The 14720-nt window shown below is 36.8% G+C and overlaps 3 protein-coding genes across 5 annotated transcripts; 2 read left to right on the top strand and 1 right to left on the bottom strand.

Annotated features, from left to right (window-relative positions):
- The first annotated feature begins 493 nt into the window (after positions 1-493).
- LOC122027936 lies at positions 494-3523 on the top strand. Of its 2 annotated transcripts, none has more exons than XM_042586949.1 (6): positions 494-988; positions 1912-2129; positions 2223-2424; positions 2560-2645; positions 2779-2870; positions 2989-3523. In XM_042586949.1, exons 1-6 carry the CDS (start codon positions 902-904, stop codon positions 3243-3245), a joined length of 942 nt encoding a protein of 313 aa, XP_042442883.1. In that variant the 5' UTR covers positions 494-901; the 3' UTR covers positions 3246-3523. The 2 variants fall into 2 exon arrangements, with proteins under 2 accessions (XP_042442883.1, XP_042442884.1); XM_042586950.1 differs by having other exon boundaries at positions 1918-2129.
- Positions 3524-5578: 2055 nt separating this feature from the next.
- Positions 5579-9948, top strand: LOC122026881 (UPF0051 protein slr0074-like). Its single transcript, XM_042585608.1, has 2 exons — positions 5579-7119; positions 9398-9948. Exons 1-2 carry the CDS (start codon positions 5644-5646, stop codon positions 9614-9616), a joined length of 1695 nt encoding a protein of 564 aa, XP_042441542.1. The 5' UTR covers positions 5579-5643; the 3' UTR covers positions 9617-9948.
- A 1192-nt stretch (positions 9949-11140) lies between these two features.
- LOC122027610 (signal peptide peptidase-like 1) lies at positions 11141-14312 on the bottom strand. Of its 2 annotated transcripts, none has more exons than XM_042586602.1 (4): positions 14087-14312; positions 13036-13914; positions 11530-11730; positions 11141-11416 (listed from the first exon to the last, which is right to left on the bottom strand). In XM_042586602.1, exons 2-4 carry the CDS (start codon positions 13834-13836, stop codon positions 11300-11302), a joined length of 1119 nt encoding a protein of 372 aa, XP_042442536.1. In that variant the 5' UTR covers positions 13837-13914; positions 14087-14312; the 3' UTR covers positions 11141-11299. The 2 variants fall into 2 exon arrangements, with proteins under 2 accessions (XP_042442536.1, XP_042442535.1); XM_042586601.1 differs by having other exon boundaries at positions 13036-13999.
- Positions 14313-14720: the final 408 nt, after the last annotated feature.

Consider the following 14720-nt stretch of genomic DNA (forward strand, 5'->3'; position numbering starts at 1 on the left):
AATATACATAAAAAAAAATTCCTCATCGTCAACATTCTCGGAGCCAGTCAATAATACGCCTAGACAATAACTTAGAAAAAGTCACTTAAAATATAGAAGCGTATGGGAGTGGTCCTAGACAATAACTTAGATTCTGTAATTAAAAATAAAATCATTGTCTCATTAAAAGAAAAAGAGGAATAAAAAAGGACTATTTCCTTAGACTTTCAAATATTGCCAAAAAAATATTAAATCCAATTAAAATTTAAATACTGCCGACTGGACTCAAAACGCATTGTCCCCACTTTTGAACCACACAAACCCGGCAGCCGCAGGCCACATGAAGCGGGCCCCAGCTGGGTAAGGTTGGTGCACGCGGAAGCTAAGGGCACCGGTAAATCCTACGCGCCGAACTGTACGTCCACTCGACGCATCGGATTGGTGTGGGGTCCGCAGGCTGGCGTTCGCATAGGAAAGGAACCGCGTAGGTTTTGGCCGTCGAGGGTGGGAAGAAGGGAAGACAACGCAACGCCGTGCACAGTTGTTTCGAACCACGCGGCGGCTTTCCTCCTCGTCCTCCTCCTTCGTTTGTCTCCTCCTTCGTTTAAAGAGAAGAGAATCGCCACCGCCTTTCCTCCTCCTCTCTTCTCGATTCGATCAATCCTGTTTGTTCTTATCGGCGATTTTAATCTTTGTGGTGTTGTGGGCGCATTGATGGAAGTTTGCCTTGAGGGGTGAAGCCGGGAATCTTTGCCCTTTGCTCCTAGTTTCTGAATCCGTGCAGAGAGAGCACTTTTCTCGTTCTTCTCGGTGTTTATTGTCCTAACACTTCGATTCGGGGCCTGATTCTCTCGGTCTGGAGGTTGCAATTTTAGTTTTGATTGATTGAATTAGGTAAAGACTGGTTTTTGGGAGGAAAAAAATGGAGAATAACTGGCGGAAGCGATCCAATTTGCAGTCTTTCCTCAGTCGCACAACGCCGGCGGTTCCTGTTTACACCCTACCGAAGGTAAATGCTCTGCCTCTCTTCTTCAATCTCCTTAATCCGATACCTTCTACTGTAAAAATTCGAACTATTTCAACGATATCTTTGATAACTTCTATGAAAAGGTTTGCTTTACCTCTTTCTATTGACCGCATTGGTACCTTGACTCAACTGATGTGTTGTTGAATATCTTGCAAAGTGGGGTTGAGAACGAATGATTAGAGAATAAAAATTAAGTTGTATGAAGTTTCTCTTGTTTTTTTTTGTTATGATATTTGACTTATAATTTTGATATAATTATTCACTGAATTCTGAAGGAAATCTTATTTATGGACATTTGTATTCCTCCATTTGAAGGATCAAAAGATGAAGACTGATAGACATGTGTGGATGTCAAACTTTTGTTCAGTTGCGAATTTTTTTTCCCCATACTTGAAGCCATCTATTTTATTTATTATATAATTTTTCGCTGAATTGTTTATGGCACCATGTTTCAATTTATAGGCATTTATATTCCTCCATTTGGAGGATCAAAAGATGCATAGACGTGTGGATGTCGATTTTATGCAATGGACAAAATGTTATGCTTGCTTTTTCTTGTCAACCTCTTCAACCAACAAGTGTATTAATGTATTGTGCCATAATGTGCTGATATCTTTTTTTAGCATAACCTACTTTTGTTTGGAAATGTCCAAAAGTGGCCTAATAGATAATCTCTTTGGCACAGTGTTTCTGAAACTCATTGATCAAGGCGATGAATCTTCCTCGATCTTGAATTGGGTTTACCAAGTTGTTTTTGCTTAAATTATCTCCAACTAGTCTAATATTTAGCTTCTATTTTCCTTAATATATTTAATATAAAACCTTTCTAGCTTTTGTTGCCTTGGTAACCATTTTGTATCCATCAGAGTGACTTCTTTTAGGTTTCTAACATCAAGCTCTAATAGGTACAGATGAGTTCGCGGGATTTGTACTGGCAGCCTATCCTGCAAAGCAAGGTTGAGTATTTCAATCTTGTAAACCTCTGGGATCAGTACAGCGAGTGGAGCGCATATGGCCTTGGAGTACCGATCATTCTCGATAATTGTGATAGCGTAGTACAGTACTATGTTCCTTACCTCTCTGCCATCCAAATTTACACCAGCAAATCACATTCTCTTACAAGGTGGTTGCGCCCACCCTAATGTTTGTCGATGTTACTTCAAGTGATTTCTTTTTAGGAAATAATAAATAAAGCTTCAATTTTTGCCTTGTACAGGAGCTTGTTGGATGATAGCGATAGGGAATTATTCAGTGATGACAGTGAGAGCGAGAAGTTGTCTAGATCATCTGATGCCGTGTCAGATGACTCTTTCATCGACCAAGAGGTTTCATGGCCGACAAGAAACCTCTTGGGGCAATTGTACTTGCAGTATATAGAATATGGTTCTCCTTATGGGAGGATACCCCTCATCGACAAGGTACAAATGTTTTTTGCTAGGTCTATTGGATTTTCATGACTGATTCCAACAGTCAAAAAATATGCAAAGTAGGTTATTTTGTGCCTCATTATAATTTCTATATTCATAATAATTATCCTCAATTATTGTTAAAAGGTAAGCGAACTAGCACATATGTATCCTGGTTTGACATCACTCAGAAGTGTGGACATCTCACCAGCTAGCTGGATGTCGGTTGCTTGGTATGGCCACACCTCTATTTCATGTAGTTGTTGTGAAACTAAGTTGCTAAAATGTTTCTTGTGAATCCATGAAAGATGGAACAATACCTTTGAATTTTGTATTTATTATTTCTGATCAATTATTCCTTATTAGGTACCCAATCTACCACATTCCATCTTGTAGGAATGTAAAGGACCTGTCTGCATGCTTCTTAACTTATCATACTATCTCTGCATCGTTCCAAGGTATGCACCTCATTATCTTCATGACATGATTCTCTCTCCTGTTGGCTATATCGAAGTTGTTCGAATGTCACTCTACTTACATAACTTAGTATTATTGAAAACGTATGAATTTCTGCAGAGAATAGTGCACCCGAGCAAATAACCGAGAACTATAGCTCTACAAATGTAAGCAATGTGAGGGAGAAAAAGGAAGGAAGTAACTGCATCTCACTTGCTCCCTTTGGTCTTGCCACATACAAGTTGCAGGGTAGCCTGTGGATGAACCCCGAAACCACTGACATCCAACGGATGAGCTTCCTGTACAGTGCTGCATATTCTTGGCTGAAGCAGCTTGGAGTCGAACATCATGACTTTGACTTCTTCACCACTCACTAAATGAAAGTCATGTTCTTCCCCGCTAAGAGTAAGAGTTTTCAATGACATTTCTAACTGCTTTCGACAGGCGTAAGGTGAGTAGCTGGTTTCCATCAACTTCAACTTCGAGTGGTTCTTGGCATTCTAACTATTAGACTGAATCTAATTATGTCGGGACGCTGGTTATGATGTTTCAATTTGCTCGTGGGAAAGCGACTATGAGTAGCATGTCTGTTTCGATATACTGATGTATAATGAGTTGTCTATTTTTAGTGTATCTTTACTCTAACTTCCTATAATGCCTCTCGATCACTTATTCTATCATTTGGTATCATTCGATAGGGACCGAATGGGCTAGCCCCGAGAGTTGAAACCTAGTGCTATGCTACTATGGTTGTACATCAGTAATGGTATCGCGAGAGCCAACCTTTTGTTTTGAGTCAGTCTACTGCCTAAACTCAAGTTCGATCCTGATTCCATTTGGCCCTAGTGATATGGTTTCTGAAATGGCTGTACTAAGTTGAATAGGTGAATCTATAAGTTCCTGTACAAATCTCTACATATCCTCATGAATCCAATTTTCTTTATTTCTATCAAGTTTTAGGGTTTGTTTATCATTATAGTCTCTTGAAAGCCCTCCACTCCTAGACTAACTTTAAGCTTTGGCATTAGAGTTTGACCATGTTGGAGTAATTCTCAAAGGCTGTATATTTGATTTGAATGGCTCTGAGTCAAAGGCTGCTTAAGAGGTCAACCCTGCGTTCCAATGGTTGACCAGGTCGACCTTGTGTTCCAAGGGTCAACCATGTGCTCTTAGTTGCTAACCTCATTCTCCATAAAATTTAAGAAAAATATTAAATTCATAAAAATTCTTTGGATGAATTAACTTTCTTCAAATTCTCAACATTTATTGTAGATCTAGATTTATATTTGAACTTGATGTCACTTCCATTTTTTTTTAAATATTAAAATAGCTTTTTTTTTCTATTCATCTTAAAAAAACTCTTATTTCAATATTTTTTAGTAAGTTTAATCAAAATTATTTTATATATATATATATATATATAATATTATTTGTATTAAAATATTATTTTTCAACTTAATAAAAACTATTTTATTTTGATCAAAATTATTCAAACTTAATTTTACTCCAATACTATTTTAGCAATTTTATCAAAATTATTATATTATAAGAAAAATTTTACATGCAGCCCCTAAGCACAAATTTACATGTAGTCTATTGGTAAAAAATTTTATTTCCACTCCCTATTCAAATATAATGGATATCAATTTATCTAATTGTCCCATATTTTTTAAGTATAAAAAGTTTTAAAATGAGTATAATTACTCTTAAATTCAAGACATTATCTTTAAATAGTATTCAATTGGATGAAAAATATATTAGATTTTCTTTAAATAGTGCTGAATTTAGGAGGAATTATATTAAGCGAAAAAAAATCTGTTCAATTTTTTACTCCCTAACCAAATATAACGGATATTAATTTACCTAATTACCTCTTATATTTTTTTTAAGTATAAAAAGTCCAAAAATGAGTATAAATTTTTTAAAATTCAACGCATTAAAGTACAATCTAGTATATTTTTTTTATCAAATTAAGCAAGACTCTTTTCCACCTCAATTGGATGAAAAATATATTAGATTCTTTTTAAATAGTACTCAATTAGATGAAAAATATATTAGATTCTCCTTAAATAGTGTTAAATTTAAAAGGAATTATATTAAGCGGAAAAAAATCATGTTCAATTTGATAGAAAATATATTTGATTCTAATTTAAAGTGTAGAATTGAAGAGGAATTGTATTCATGTTTAATTTTTTATATTAAAAAATATGAGGGGCAATTAGATAATAATATTTACATGAAAAAATTGAAGCAAATAAAACTTTACATAAAATAAAAAATTTTTAAGGATGAGACTACATTTAAGGATTTTTTTTTTAATTTACCGTTATAATTACTATTTATTATTATAGTAGTTATAGTTAAAATTGATATAATATATTAAAAAAAATTAAATGAACTATTATTTTAATATTTGAAATTAAAATATTTAAAATAATAATAATAAAGGATGTTGTTTTAATTTTTGCCCTAAAATAATAATATGAAATTTTATTATGTTGCCTTTTAAAATTGAATGGCTAGGTAAAGATTTCTCTAAGGAGATTATAAAGAATAAAAAATGAAATATTTAAATTATAGGGGTTAAAATAAGTAGTTGCAGTATGTCGTAAAATAAAATTTCCTCAAATTTAATCTTCTAAATCAGCCACGTGGCTGTCTCCAACTGACTCCAAGTTATTTCGGTGGCGTCGATCGCCCGCCGCCTCCCTTCCACACGCCTATTTCTTCAATTTCTCCTTCCTTCTCCCAATCCCCTGCTCGATCTCCATCTCCATGGCTTCCTCCGCCGCTGCCGTTGCCTCCTCCTCCTCCTCCTCCCTCCTCTTCTCGCCTCTCTCCTCTCTCCGAAGTCCTTCCCTCTCCAATCACTCTCCCTCGTCGCATCTGCGCCTGGGCTTCCGCCGGATTCGCCTCCTCCCCAATTTAAGAACCCTAATCCCAGGTCGGAACGTCCGATTCCATCCCGTCCGTGCCGTGAAGACCGATCCCATGCCCACTCGCACCTCCAAAGACGGCGGCGACAACGAGAATGACGATGCCATCCAGCGCTTCCTCGATCGGGACTACTCCCAGTGGGGCTTCGTCACCGACATCGAATCCGTATCCATCCCCAAGGGGCTCGACGAGAACACCGTCCGCCTCATCTCCGCCAAGAAGGGCGAGCCCGATTGGATGCTCCAGTTCCGCCTCCGTGCCTTCCGCCGCTTCCAGTCCATGCGCGAACCGCAGTGGTCCGACAACCTGTATCCCCCCATCGACTTCCAGTCGATCTGCTACTATTCTGAGCCTAAGAAGAAGCCCAAGCTTGGTAGCATTGATGAGGTCGATCCCAAACTCCTCGAGACCTTCGACCGCCTCGGTATCCCGCTCAACGAGCAGAAACGCCTTGCCAACGTCGCTGTTGATGCAGTAATTGACTCCGTTTCTATTGCGACCACTCACCGGGAGAAACTAGCTGAGAAAGGCGTTATCTTTTGCTCCATCTCCGAGGCCATCCGGGAATATCCGGATCTTGTTCGGCGGTACCTGGGAGAAGTCGTCCCTCCTGGTGATAACTACTATGCTGCTCTCAACTCTGCTGTCTTCAGCGATGGTTCATTCTGCTATATTCCCAAGGATACCGTGTGCCCCATGGAAATCTCGACCTACTTCCGTATCAACGACCGGGAAACGGGACAGTTTGAGAGGACACTGATCGTTGCTGATGAACGGAGCACTGTGTCCTACCTGGAAGGCTGTACAGCTCCTATGTATGATAAGAATCAACTCCATGCTGCAGTGGTGGAACTCTACTGCCATGAGGGTGCTGATATTAAGTATTCGACAGTGCAGAACTGGTATGCTGGGGATGAGAAAGGCAAAGGTGGAATCTACAATTTTGTCACAAAGAGAGGGCTTTGTCAAGGTAAAGGGTCAAAGATTTCGTGGACACAGGTGGAAACTGGTTCGGCAATAACATGGAAGTACCCAAGTGTTATTCTGAGGGGGGATGATTCAGTGGGAGAGTTTTACTCTGTAGCACTGACGAAAAATCTTCAGCAAGCTGACACTGGAACAAAGATGATTCATCAGGGAAAGAATACGAGGAGCAGGATAGTCTCCAAAGGCATATCTGCCGGAAAGTCGAGGAATTGTTACCGAGGGCTTGTTAAGGTTCAACCTGATGCTGATAATGCACGGAACTTCTCACAATGTGATTCTATGCTTATTGGTGACACTGCCGGTGCAAATACATATCCATACATTGAGGTAAGCTGCTCATTATGCCTACATGACATTATTATACTACTCTTATAGAACTTATCAACGGTGAGTATTTTGCCCTGTTCTAACTTCCAACTTTCTTGGGTTGATATGTCTGACTTAGCAGTTTAGCCATTGATATCAAAATGGCTAGAAATGAACTACGTTACTCGGGCTTGCATAGGATATCTAACATGGGTATGGATTCAGACATGTCATGTATTTTTTTTTGAAATATGGACACGGGAGTTGTCAAACACCAAATAAATAACATAGGGAGGGGTGTTGAAATGTTCAATAACCTATTGGCTTACTATTATTATGTTCAAATATTTCATGATCTCACAAATCTCAGAGTCCTCTCCTCTATGAGTTGAGTCCCTCACACCTGCTCACTTTCGTCTGTGCACTAATCTGGTGATGGCTTCCCCTGCTTGTTTGCCATCTACTCCAAACTCCAGGTGACTTTCTCCTATGCTCCTATGCTCTTCTCCTTCCTTTTTTCTTCCTCCACAACTTTCTTAATTTCCTTCTAAGGAGATTATGTTTGATGATCAGACTTATGTTTGATGATCAGACTTGTATATCGAATTTGTATTCATGTTGTGTCATGTCAAAATGGGAGGGAAATGATAATCTCCAAACGACAAAGGGGACCCCTAAATGTAAAGCATAAGTGAGAAATAGTTGAATATTATTGATACATGAATCACTTGTTTTCTATCAAGCAATCCAAATATATGTTTATGAAATATAATGAATGATTTGAAGATCGAAAGTAAGGATCAACTTATCCAAAAATAAAATTAGAGAAAGAAATAGTAGAACAATGTGTTCATATGAACAAGTTATTTCGTGGAATAGCTCAATGAAACTAGGTGTTTCATAACATTATAGGTTTTACACTTTTACTATAAAATTTGAATTTGTGTCACCATTTTTAAGTTACAAAATCACTGGGTGACTCACTAATAAGAAGTTAGCTGTGTTTTCTTGCAATTTGTATTAATGATTATGAATTAATATATTTTATATTTTATTGTGATTTTCTATTTTTATGGTTGCAAAGTGAAATATGATACGTTGTTTTTATGTGTAGTGCTTACTTATTAATTACAACTTATTTATGTGTATTATAAACCTATTTTGACTGATTAAAGATATAGTTATTATATATATGTATGTGTGTCCTCATTCTTTTTTCTTCTCTTTCCTATTTTAATATTATTTTAAAGTCAACCATCTATGCCCCTGCTTAGGTGCCCGTCGATAGCCTAAGTGCTATGCAATGGACTGGTCGCCGAATGTTGAACTGCCTTTCTTTTAAACCTTGATCAAATAGTGTACTTATCTTGAGCATAATGTGCTTGTTTTCTGATGATGGGTCAAACATATGGTTTGATCATGATGATATATAGCTTGTTTTCTGTGGATCAAGGTTATGGTTTGATTGTGATGATATATAGCTTGTTTTCTGTTCTTGCACCCACCTTTTCTGTTGCTCAAACAAGGCCCTTTTCTCAGCTTTCATATTCTAGTAGTGATTTTATCTTCGATGATATTTGCAGAATAGTATGGATTGTAGCAATCCTGTCCTCTTTGGCTACATACCAAAAACTAAAAGTCCGACTAGATATGCTACACAACCAAAAAAATCTTAGTTCATTTCGCCTGACTCCTGTTATAAGTTAGAACATTCCATCCATGAGGTTATTATGCGTAATGCTTTAATGAGCTTTATCATAGGATTTCAAAGTTTTGAGATTCTGAAGATATAACATCATATAACTTGTCAGTTTGGATTAGTTATTCCACTCAAGGTGTTCTTGCTGAACTTCTTTCTACTGTCTATTGTTCTCATTATTCTTCGCAATTAGGTGCTTTAGGAAGTTTCTAAAACCGCCGCTACGCCTAATTGGTATTTACACATGATGCTGTTTATCATTGCGCTTGCAGCTTCTACACATTTATTGGTCAGTAAAGACAATATAATTAGCTGAAAATGCTGAATTGTCGTGATTATGTGAACAGCTCGACATATGTTTAACCAAAAATGAGGCTAGTTAGATACTTGGAAATCCAAATGTGTATATATATATATAAAGTTTATTTTGTTCATTCAAGATATAACACTATCCTTTGTAAAGCTAATTTTCAGTTTCAGCAGCATTAGTCTGGTATTTCTTGATTGTGTGACAGCCAACACATGCAGCATAAACAACTTCAAATTTTCGTCAATTTTCGAACTAATTGCTGTATGGTTATGTGAATGTCCATGAACCAGGTAAAGAATCCTTCGGCGAGAGTCGAGCATGAAGCAAGCACTTCTAAGATCGGCGAAGATCAGCTCTTCTACTTCCAGCAGAGGGGGATCGATCATGAAAGGGCTGTTGCTGCTATGATTAGTGGATTCTGCAGGGATGTGTTCGATAAGCTCCCGCTGGAGTTCGCCTCCGAAGTTGATGCGCTGATGAACTTGACACTTGAGGGTTCTGTTGGGTGAATACCCTTCCTGCTCGTCCTACGGAAACAGAACTCACACATGCTGTTCATAACTTTAGAAAGCCATCTTCCTCTGCGTCTGATTAGCATGTGCAGATCGTATGCCCTCTATGTTTTATCAGTATCGATGAGGGGGGATGCTTCCTAAAGGGTAGTATATTTACAGGTGAATCATAATGTCGATTAGGAAGAGTTTATCGGTTGTCAGTAATAAAAGTTGCTATATATATTCTTATTTTATTATCTATCTTTTGTGCTACCAAGTAAACAAAGAGTGAGCTTCTTGTTTTCAAGGAGCTCCATGTTCATGAAATATTGTAGATTCGTGTGAGATCTTCTGGGGTGTAGATTTATGTGATTCATGAACGAGTACAACAGAATAAAGATGTAAATGCATAAATTAATTGTCTTGTTAAATGTAAAAGGTGATATACATCTTCTATATAAACATAACAATAAACCTCCATGCCTAAGATATAACTGAATTGATTATGCTGATTTATAAAATTGAGTATTGAGGAATTATGCTCCCATGTAATGACTAGTTTCGATTTTTTGATTTACTACCTCTCAATGATATATAGGGCAGTTGAGAGACCGTCAGGAAGATGGATTTCAACTTTTGCAAAATAACAATAAACCTTCACAATAGTTTTGTTAAAACCTTGAAATTAAAAGGTTGAATAATTAGCCTTTCAAGTTAATTATTATAGTAAAAAAAATTGATTATGCTCACCTCAAATGTCTTTCACAACCCCAAATGGTAAAGGGATGGTAAAGGGATGAGAGGAGTTTTTTTTTCCAAAAACAAATGCTTGTCGGGATTGATCCATGTCTCATTATAACAAATAAATTACCCTCTAGTCAACTTAATATCTCATAGGAGGCCTTTCAAATTAATTATGCTCTTTAAGATTCTTATTTTATTTTATTTTTATAAAGAAAACAATAAGTATGCTATTTAATTACTTTACTTGTAATTAGCCTTCATAACAATATTGATTCTAACAAAAAAAAAAAATGGAAATTTTAGGAGGCATTTTAAAAATATTGGAAAACCCTAGGAGCATATTGAAAATTACCACAACTCCCTTGACGAGCAAAGGTCGGTCGGCGACAGCAAATATGATCGGCTCAGCTTGTGGACTTCTCAATCCATAAAATATAATAATGACAATTTACTAAACCGTCTAGTCAAATTTTAATATCCAAAAAACGTACTTAACTTTCATATTTATCAAAATAAGTAGTTGTTTTCTATTATGCTCCTTTATCAGCTATCAACTGCTATGTAGACAATAAGTGCAGACATTTTTAAACTCATTGTACTAGAGTAATTGACTGTTGATAACACATTAGTCGACTGCTAAATTTTCAATGCTCCTATAGTCCTATTATATGACATAATCAGTAGATAGCTCTCAAAATATCACATTTTCGACAAAATAAAATCTAATTTTGAATATTTAAATTACTATATATTTATACCATATTTTCGACATTTTACCATGGGTATCAGGCCATGTTCCATCATAATTGCTAAGCAAGACATCATTTAAGTAAGTAGAAAGCATCCGTGATATATTAGGATTTCATAAATAGCCCTCAGGATAAGCATTTCATCCAGGTTGCTTTGAAACAAATTAAGTTTGTTTGGTGATATAACAAAGACCTGTTCGAAGGATTAGGGCTCCATCGAGTGGGACTTCTCGCTCGAGACTGGATAAGCTCCATCCCACAACTCCCACAATTCATACCTTCTCCAAGAAAGGAAAATAACTGGTCCTAAGGTGGATGGCACCTGCAGTGATGCAACTCATGAGAAGAGAATGTCGAAAGACTTTATATGTTGTGAAGCATTTGGCTCGTAATGGATGTTGATGAAGGTTGGTAATTCTACATTGGGAAACTCACCAGATAAAGAAGCGCCGGTTGAGGTGATTGTGTCAAGATTCCAGCAGACAAGGCGGTAACCAAACCGATTGCATATCCGGAGAGCGCCCACCAAAAATATTTGCTCTCTTTTGAAGACAATGCTTCAGGGGGAATAGAGATATCTCTGCTCTTTCTATGATCGAAACAGAGCACCAAAGCCAGAAGCATACCAGGAATAGCCTATCAAAACAAAGACACATTGTATCATCATCAGTTGACATGGCTCAGTAGATCAATTTTAACATGTCATGGAATGGCACATTATGATGTGAAGATATCAATTTAACTTCACTAGTTTAGAAAAACATGAATAAATTCCAAGAAAAATGTATAGAACAGTTTATTGAAATACTAAAACCGTCTGATGTGTCCGAACCAGCTCCATTGACTCATCGATACGGATCAAACTAATCCAATTGGTCTATTAGAATAATAGAATGTGAAATAGGAAATTTACAATAGATAAGGAAAAAAATATTCTTGGAATAGAGTAAGAAATAATAGTCCTCATTATTTATAAATTTAAAACTACTATTCCATAAGAATAGGAATACATATTTCATAGTCATTTTTGCTACCACACAAGAGTATACAGAGAATTCATAGCAAACGCACGATTTGCTTATGAGGAACGAAGTGAATCGGCATTACCAAGGCTTTCAGCGAAGGAAGAAAAACTTGCTCCAATGAGATTAGGATCTCTTGTCTACAAACACAATGGCGTCCATGTTAAGTGGCCAAATTGCAGCTAACAATCGTAACAGACATGGAGCTACTCAAGTGGGCATGACAAGATGAGAAGGTGGCTTGAAGGTGGGAATCCAATGAGGCTTTTCGCATTGAGAAAACAAGTGAAGATGTTCTCAACACAGGCGAATGACACAGTCAACAAACTGGCTTGAATCTCAGATACAGAGAAATATTAGATTGAAAATTGGATTGCATTATTTATGTCTCATTTTCATACAAAAATAAATATATATCAACTAATCAAACATGATTTATAGTTATTCATATCGACCTGAAGAAAATAAAACTGAACTGATGGTTTGGTTTGGTCTCTTTCATTACAGTTACCTTTGCTGATCAGTTTAGGTCAGTTAATAGATCCAAACAACCATTCTAAGGAGCAGTTTTCTGCACACTAAATCTTTAAAACCTAAGTTGATGTTAAATGACCTCAATTCTATCAACCATTGGAATTAAACAACACAAGTATCTAACATTCTCAAGTTCTTTCTGTTTGCAATTCAGATGCTAAATGTCAGAGATCGCAAGCTTCAAGGCATAAGCTATAGTATGTTACTAGATCACAAACACCAGATCCTGATTTGGATGGAATACGATTGTCAACTGAGAAAGACAAATGGGTAGAGTTGACTGATATTACAGACAACAAATCCAATAATTTAAAGCAAACTAGGATATCTAACAAAGGTTAAAAGAAGTAAGAACAATTGCCAACTTGTGAGTATTAAAACATACCATGTCTCCTAATCCCAGCATCATGTATTCCCCTCCACCACTGCTAGTGATTACTTGCCGACCCATCAAATTTCTTGGGAAAACAAGCTTTACAGGAAGCTCTAGTTTTTTTGTAATCAGCTGCAATCCCGGAAGGCTCAAGCTGGTCGCCACCTTGTGAATTGGGTTAGAGGCCTTTTGTGTCGCAACTGAGACCATAACATTCGCACCAAAGAACCTCTCAGAGAAGAAAACCCAGAAAATATCATACAAAAATAAGCACACAAGAAGCAGTGCACAGATTTTAATATTTGGTAACCGGACATGACTGACAAAGGCAATACATATGCAGATCCCCAAAATATTGTTCAGAATCCAATGCCCTGTGACTAGCCAAGTCGCCACGAGCATTATGCAAAAGAAGAGCAACACCCCTTGGCCGCGTGCAAATGTCTTGGAACAGCATCTAGAAACCAGAGGATCCGTTAACCCAAATCGCGACCTGAGGTAGATCATGTAAGGCGAGAGGCAGAAGTAGAGAGCAGATGCCGATGCAACAGCAGCGAAGGCAGTGATAATTTGGGATACTGACGAGAAAAGATAGAACATTAACAACAAGCTGCAAGAGCTAGCAAGAGGTATCATAAGAGCTTGAGATCGGTCCAACGTAATCGATGCCTCTGAGAAATCCAGGTTCCTTTCCATCTCCTTCCCATGATCCAGGGCTCTGAAAGCCGATGCAAAGGTAACAAAAATCGCAGTCGCAATGAGAGTAACCGATGCTGGTTCAAGTAAGTAAGCAAGCTTCCACAGCGACTCCATTTCACATTCTAAGATAGATGAATCCACCTCAATCGCATATTTGCATAGACCAATCCTTCAAAGTTCTTGGTTTCTCTGCTGCAATCACAAATGGACAGATCTTGCTTCAGTAAGTGAAGACGATCGGATTGAATTTGAAAAGCCAGTCCGTAAGTGCCAGGAACTAGATTAGAATCAAAGATATGTGAAGAAAAACGCAAAAGTAATCAAATAAACGGGAAAAAAAAGGGGGGATTCAAGATGCATGTACCAGTAGATCAACTGAAAGCAAGATCCGCCGCCACCTCCGCGTCGCCAACAAGACGATTTTGGGTGCGAGGAGAGGACTAGCGATGTGATTTAGAGTTTCGGATTAGGGCTGGGGAAGGGAGTTAGGGCACGATCGCCCTCACGAACTGTTCCGGTGGCCAATCGCTGAAATGGATTGACTTGCGTTTGCTTTTGTCTTTGTTACCGTCCCCTTCCTCGGCTTTAAAGCGATGAATAATGACTCCCATTTTAATAGTCCTCTCGCAAATTTATTAAAAAAAATATTTTAAAAATTATATATATATTTTAAAAATAAAGAAAAAGAAATATAAAACCTATAATAAATTTAAAAATATTAAGTATCATATTTTATAGATGAAAAAAACAAATTGTGTTTTTTGAAAAGAAAATTAAAAATATAATGTTTGTAAATGATCAAAATTTTAATTTATAGTTTATTTTTAAAAAATAATTTAATGATAAATTTATACCATTTTAATCTTTATTATTTTTAAACAAAATTACTTTTTATAATAATTTATTAAAATTTATAATTATAACTTTTTCTCTTTATTTTTTTTAAATATAACTTAAATTTAACAGTGTTAAATTGATAAAAAAAAATAATAATCCAA

Source organism: Zingiber officinale, chromosome 10A (assembly GCF_018446385.1).
Source record: "Zingiber officinale cultivar Zhangliang chromosome 10A, Zo_v1.1, whole genome shotgun sequence".
Taxonomy (NCBI): Eukaryota; Viridiplantae; Streptophyta; class Magnoliopsida; order Zingiberales; family Zingiberaceae; genus Zingiber; species Zingiber officinale.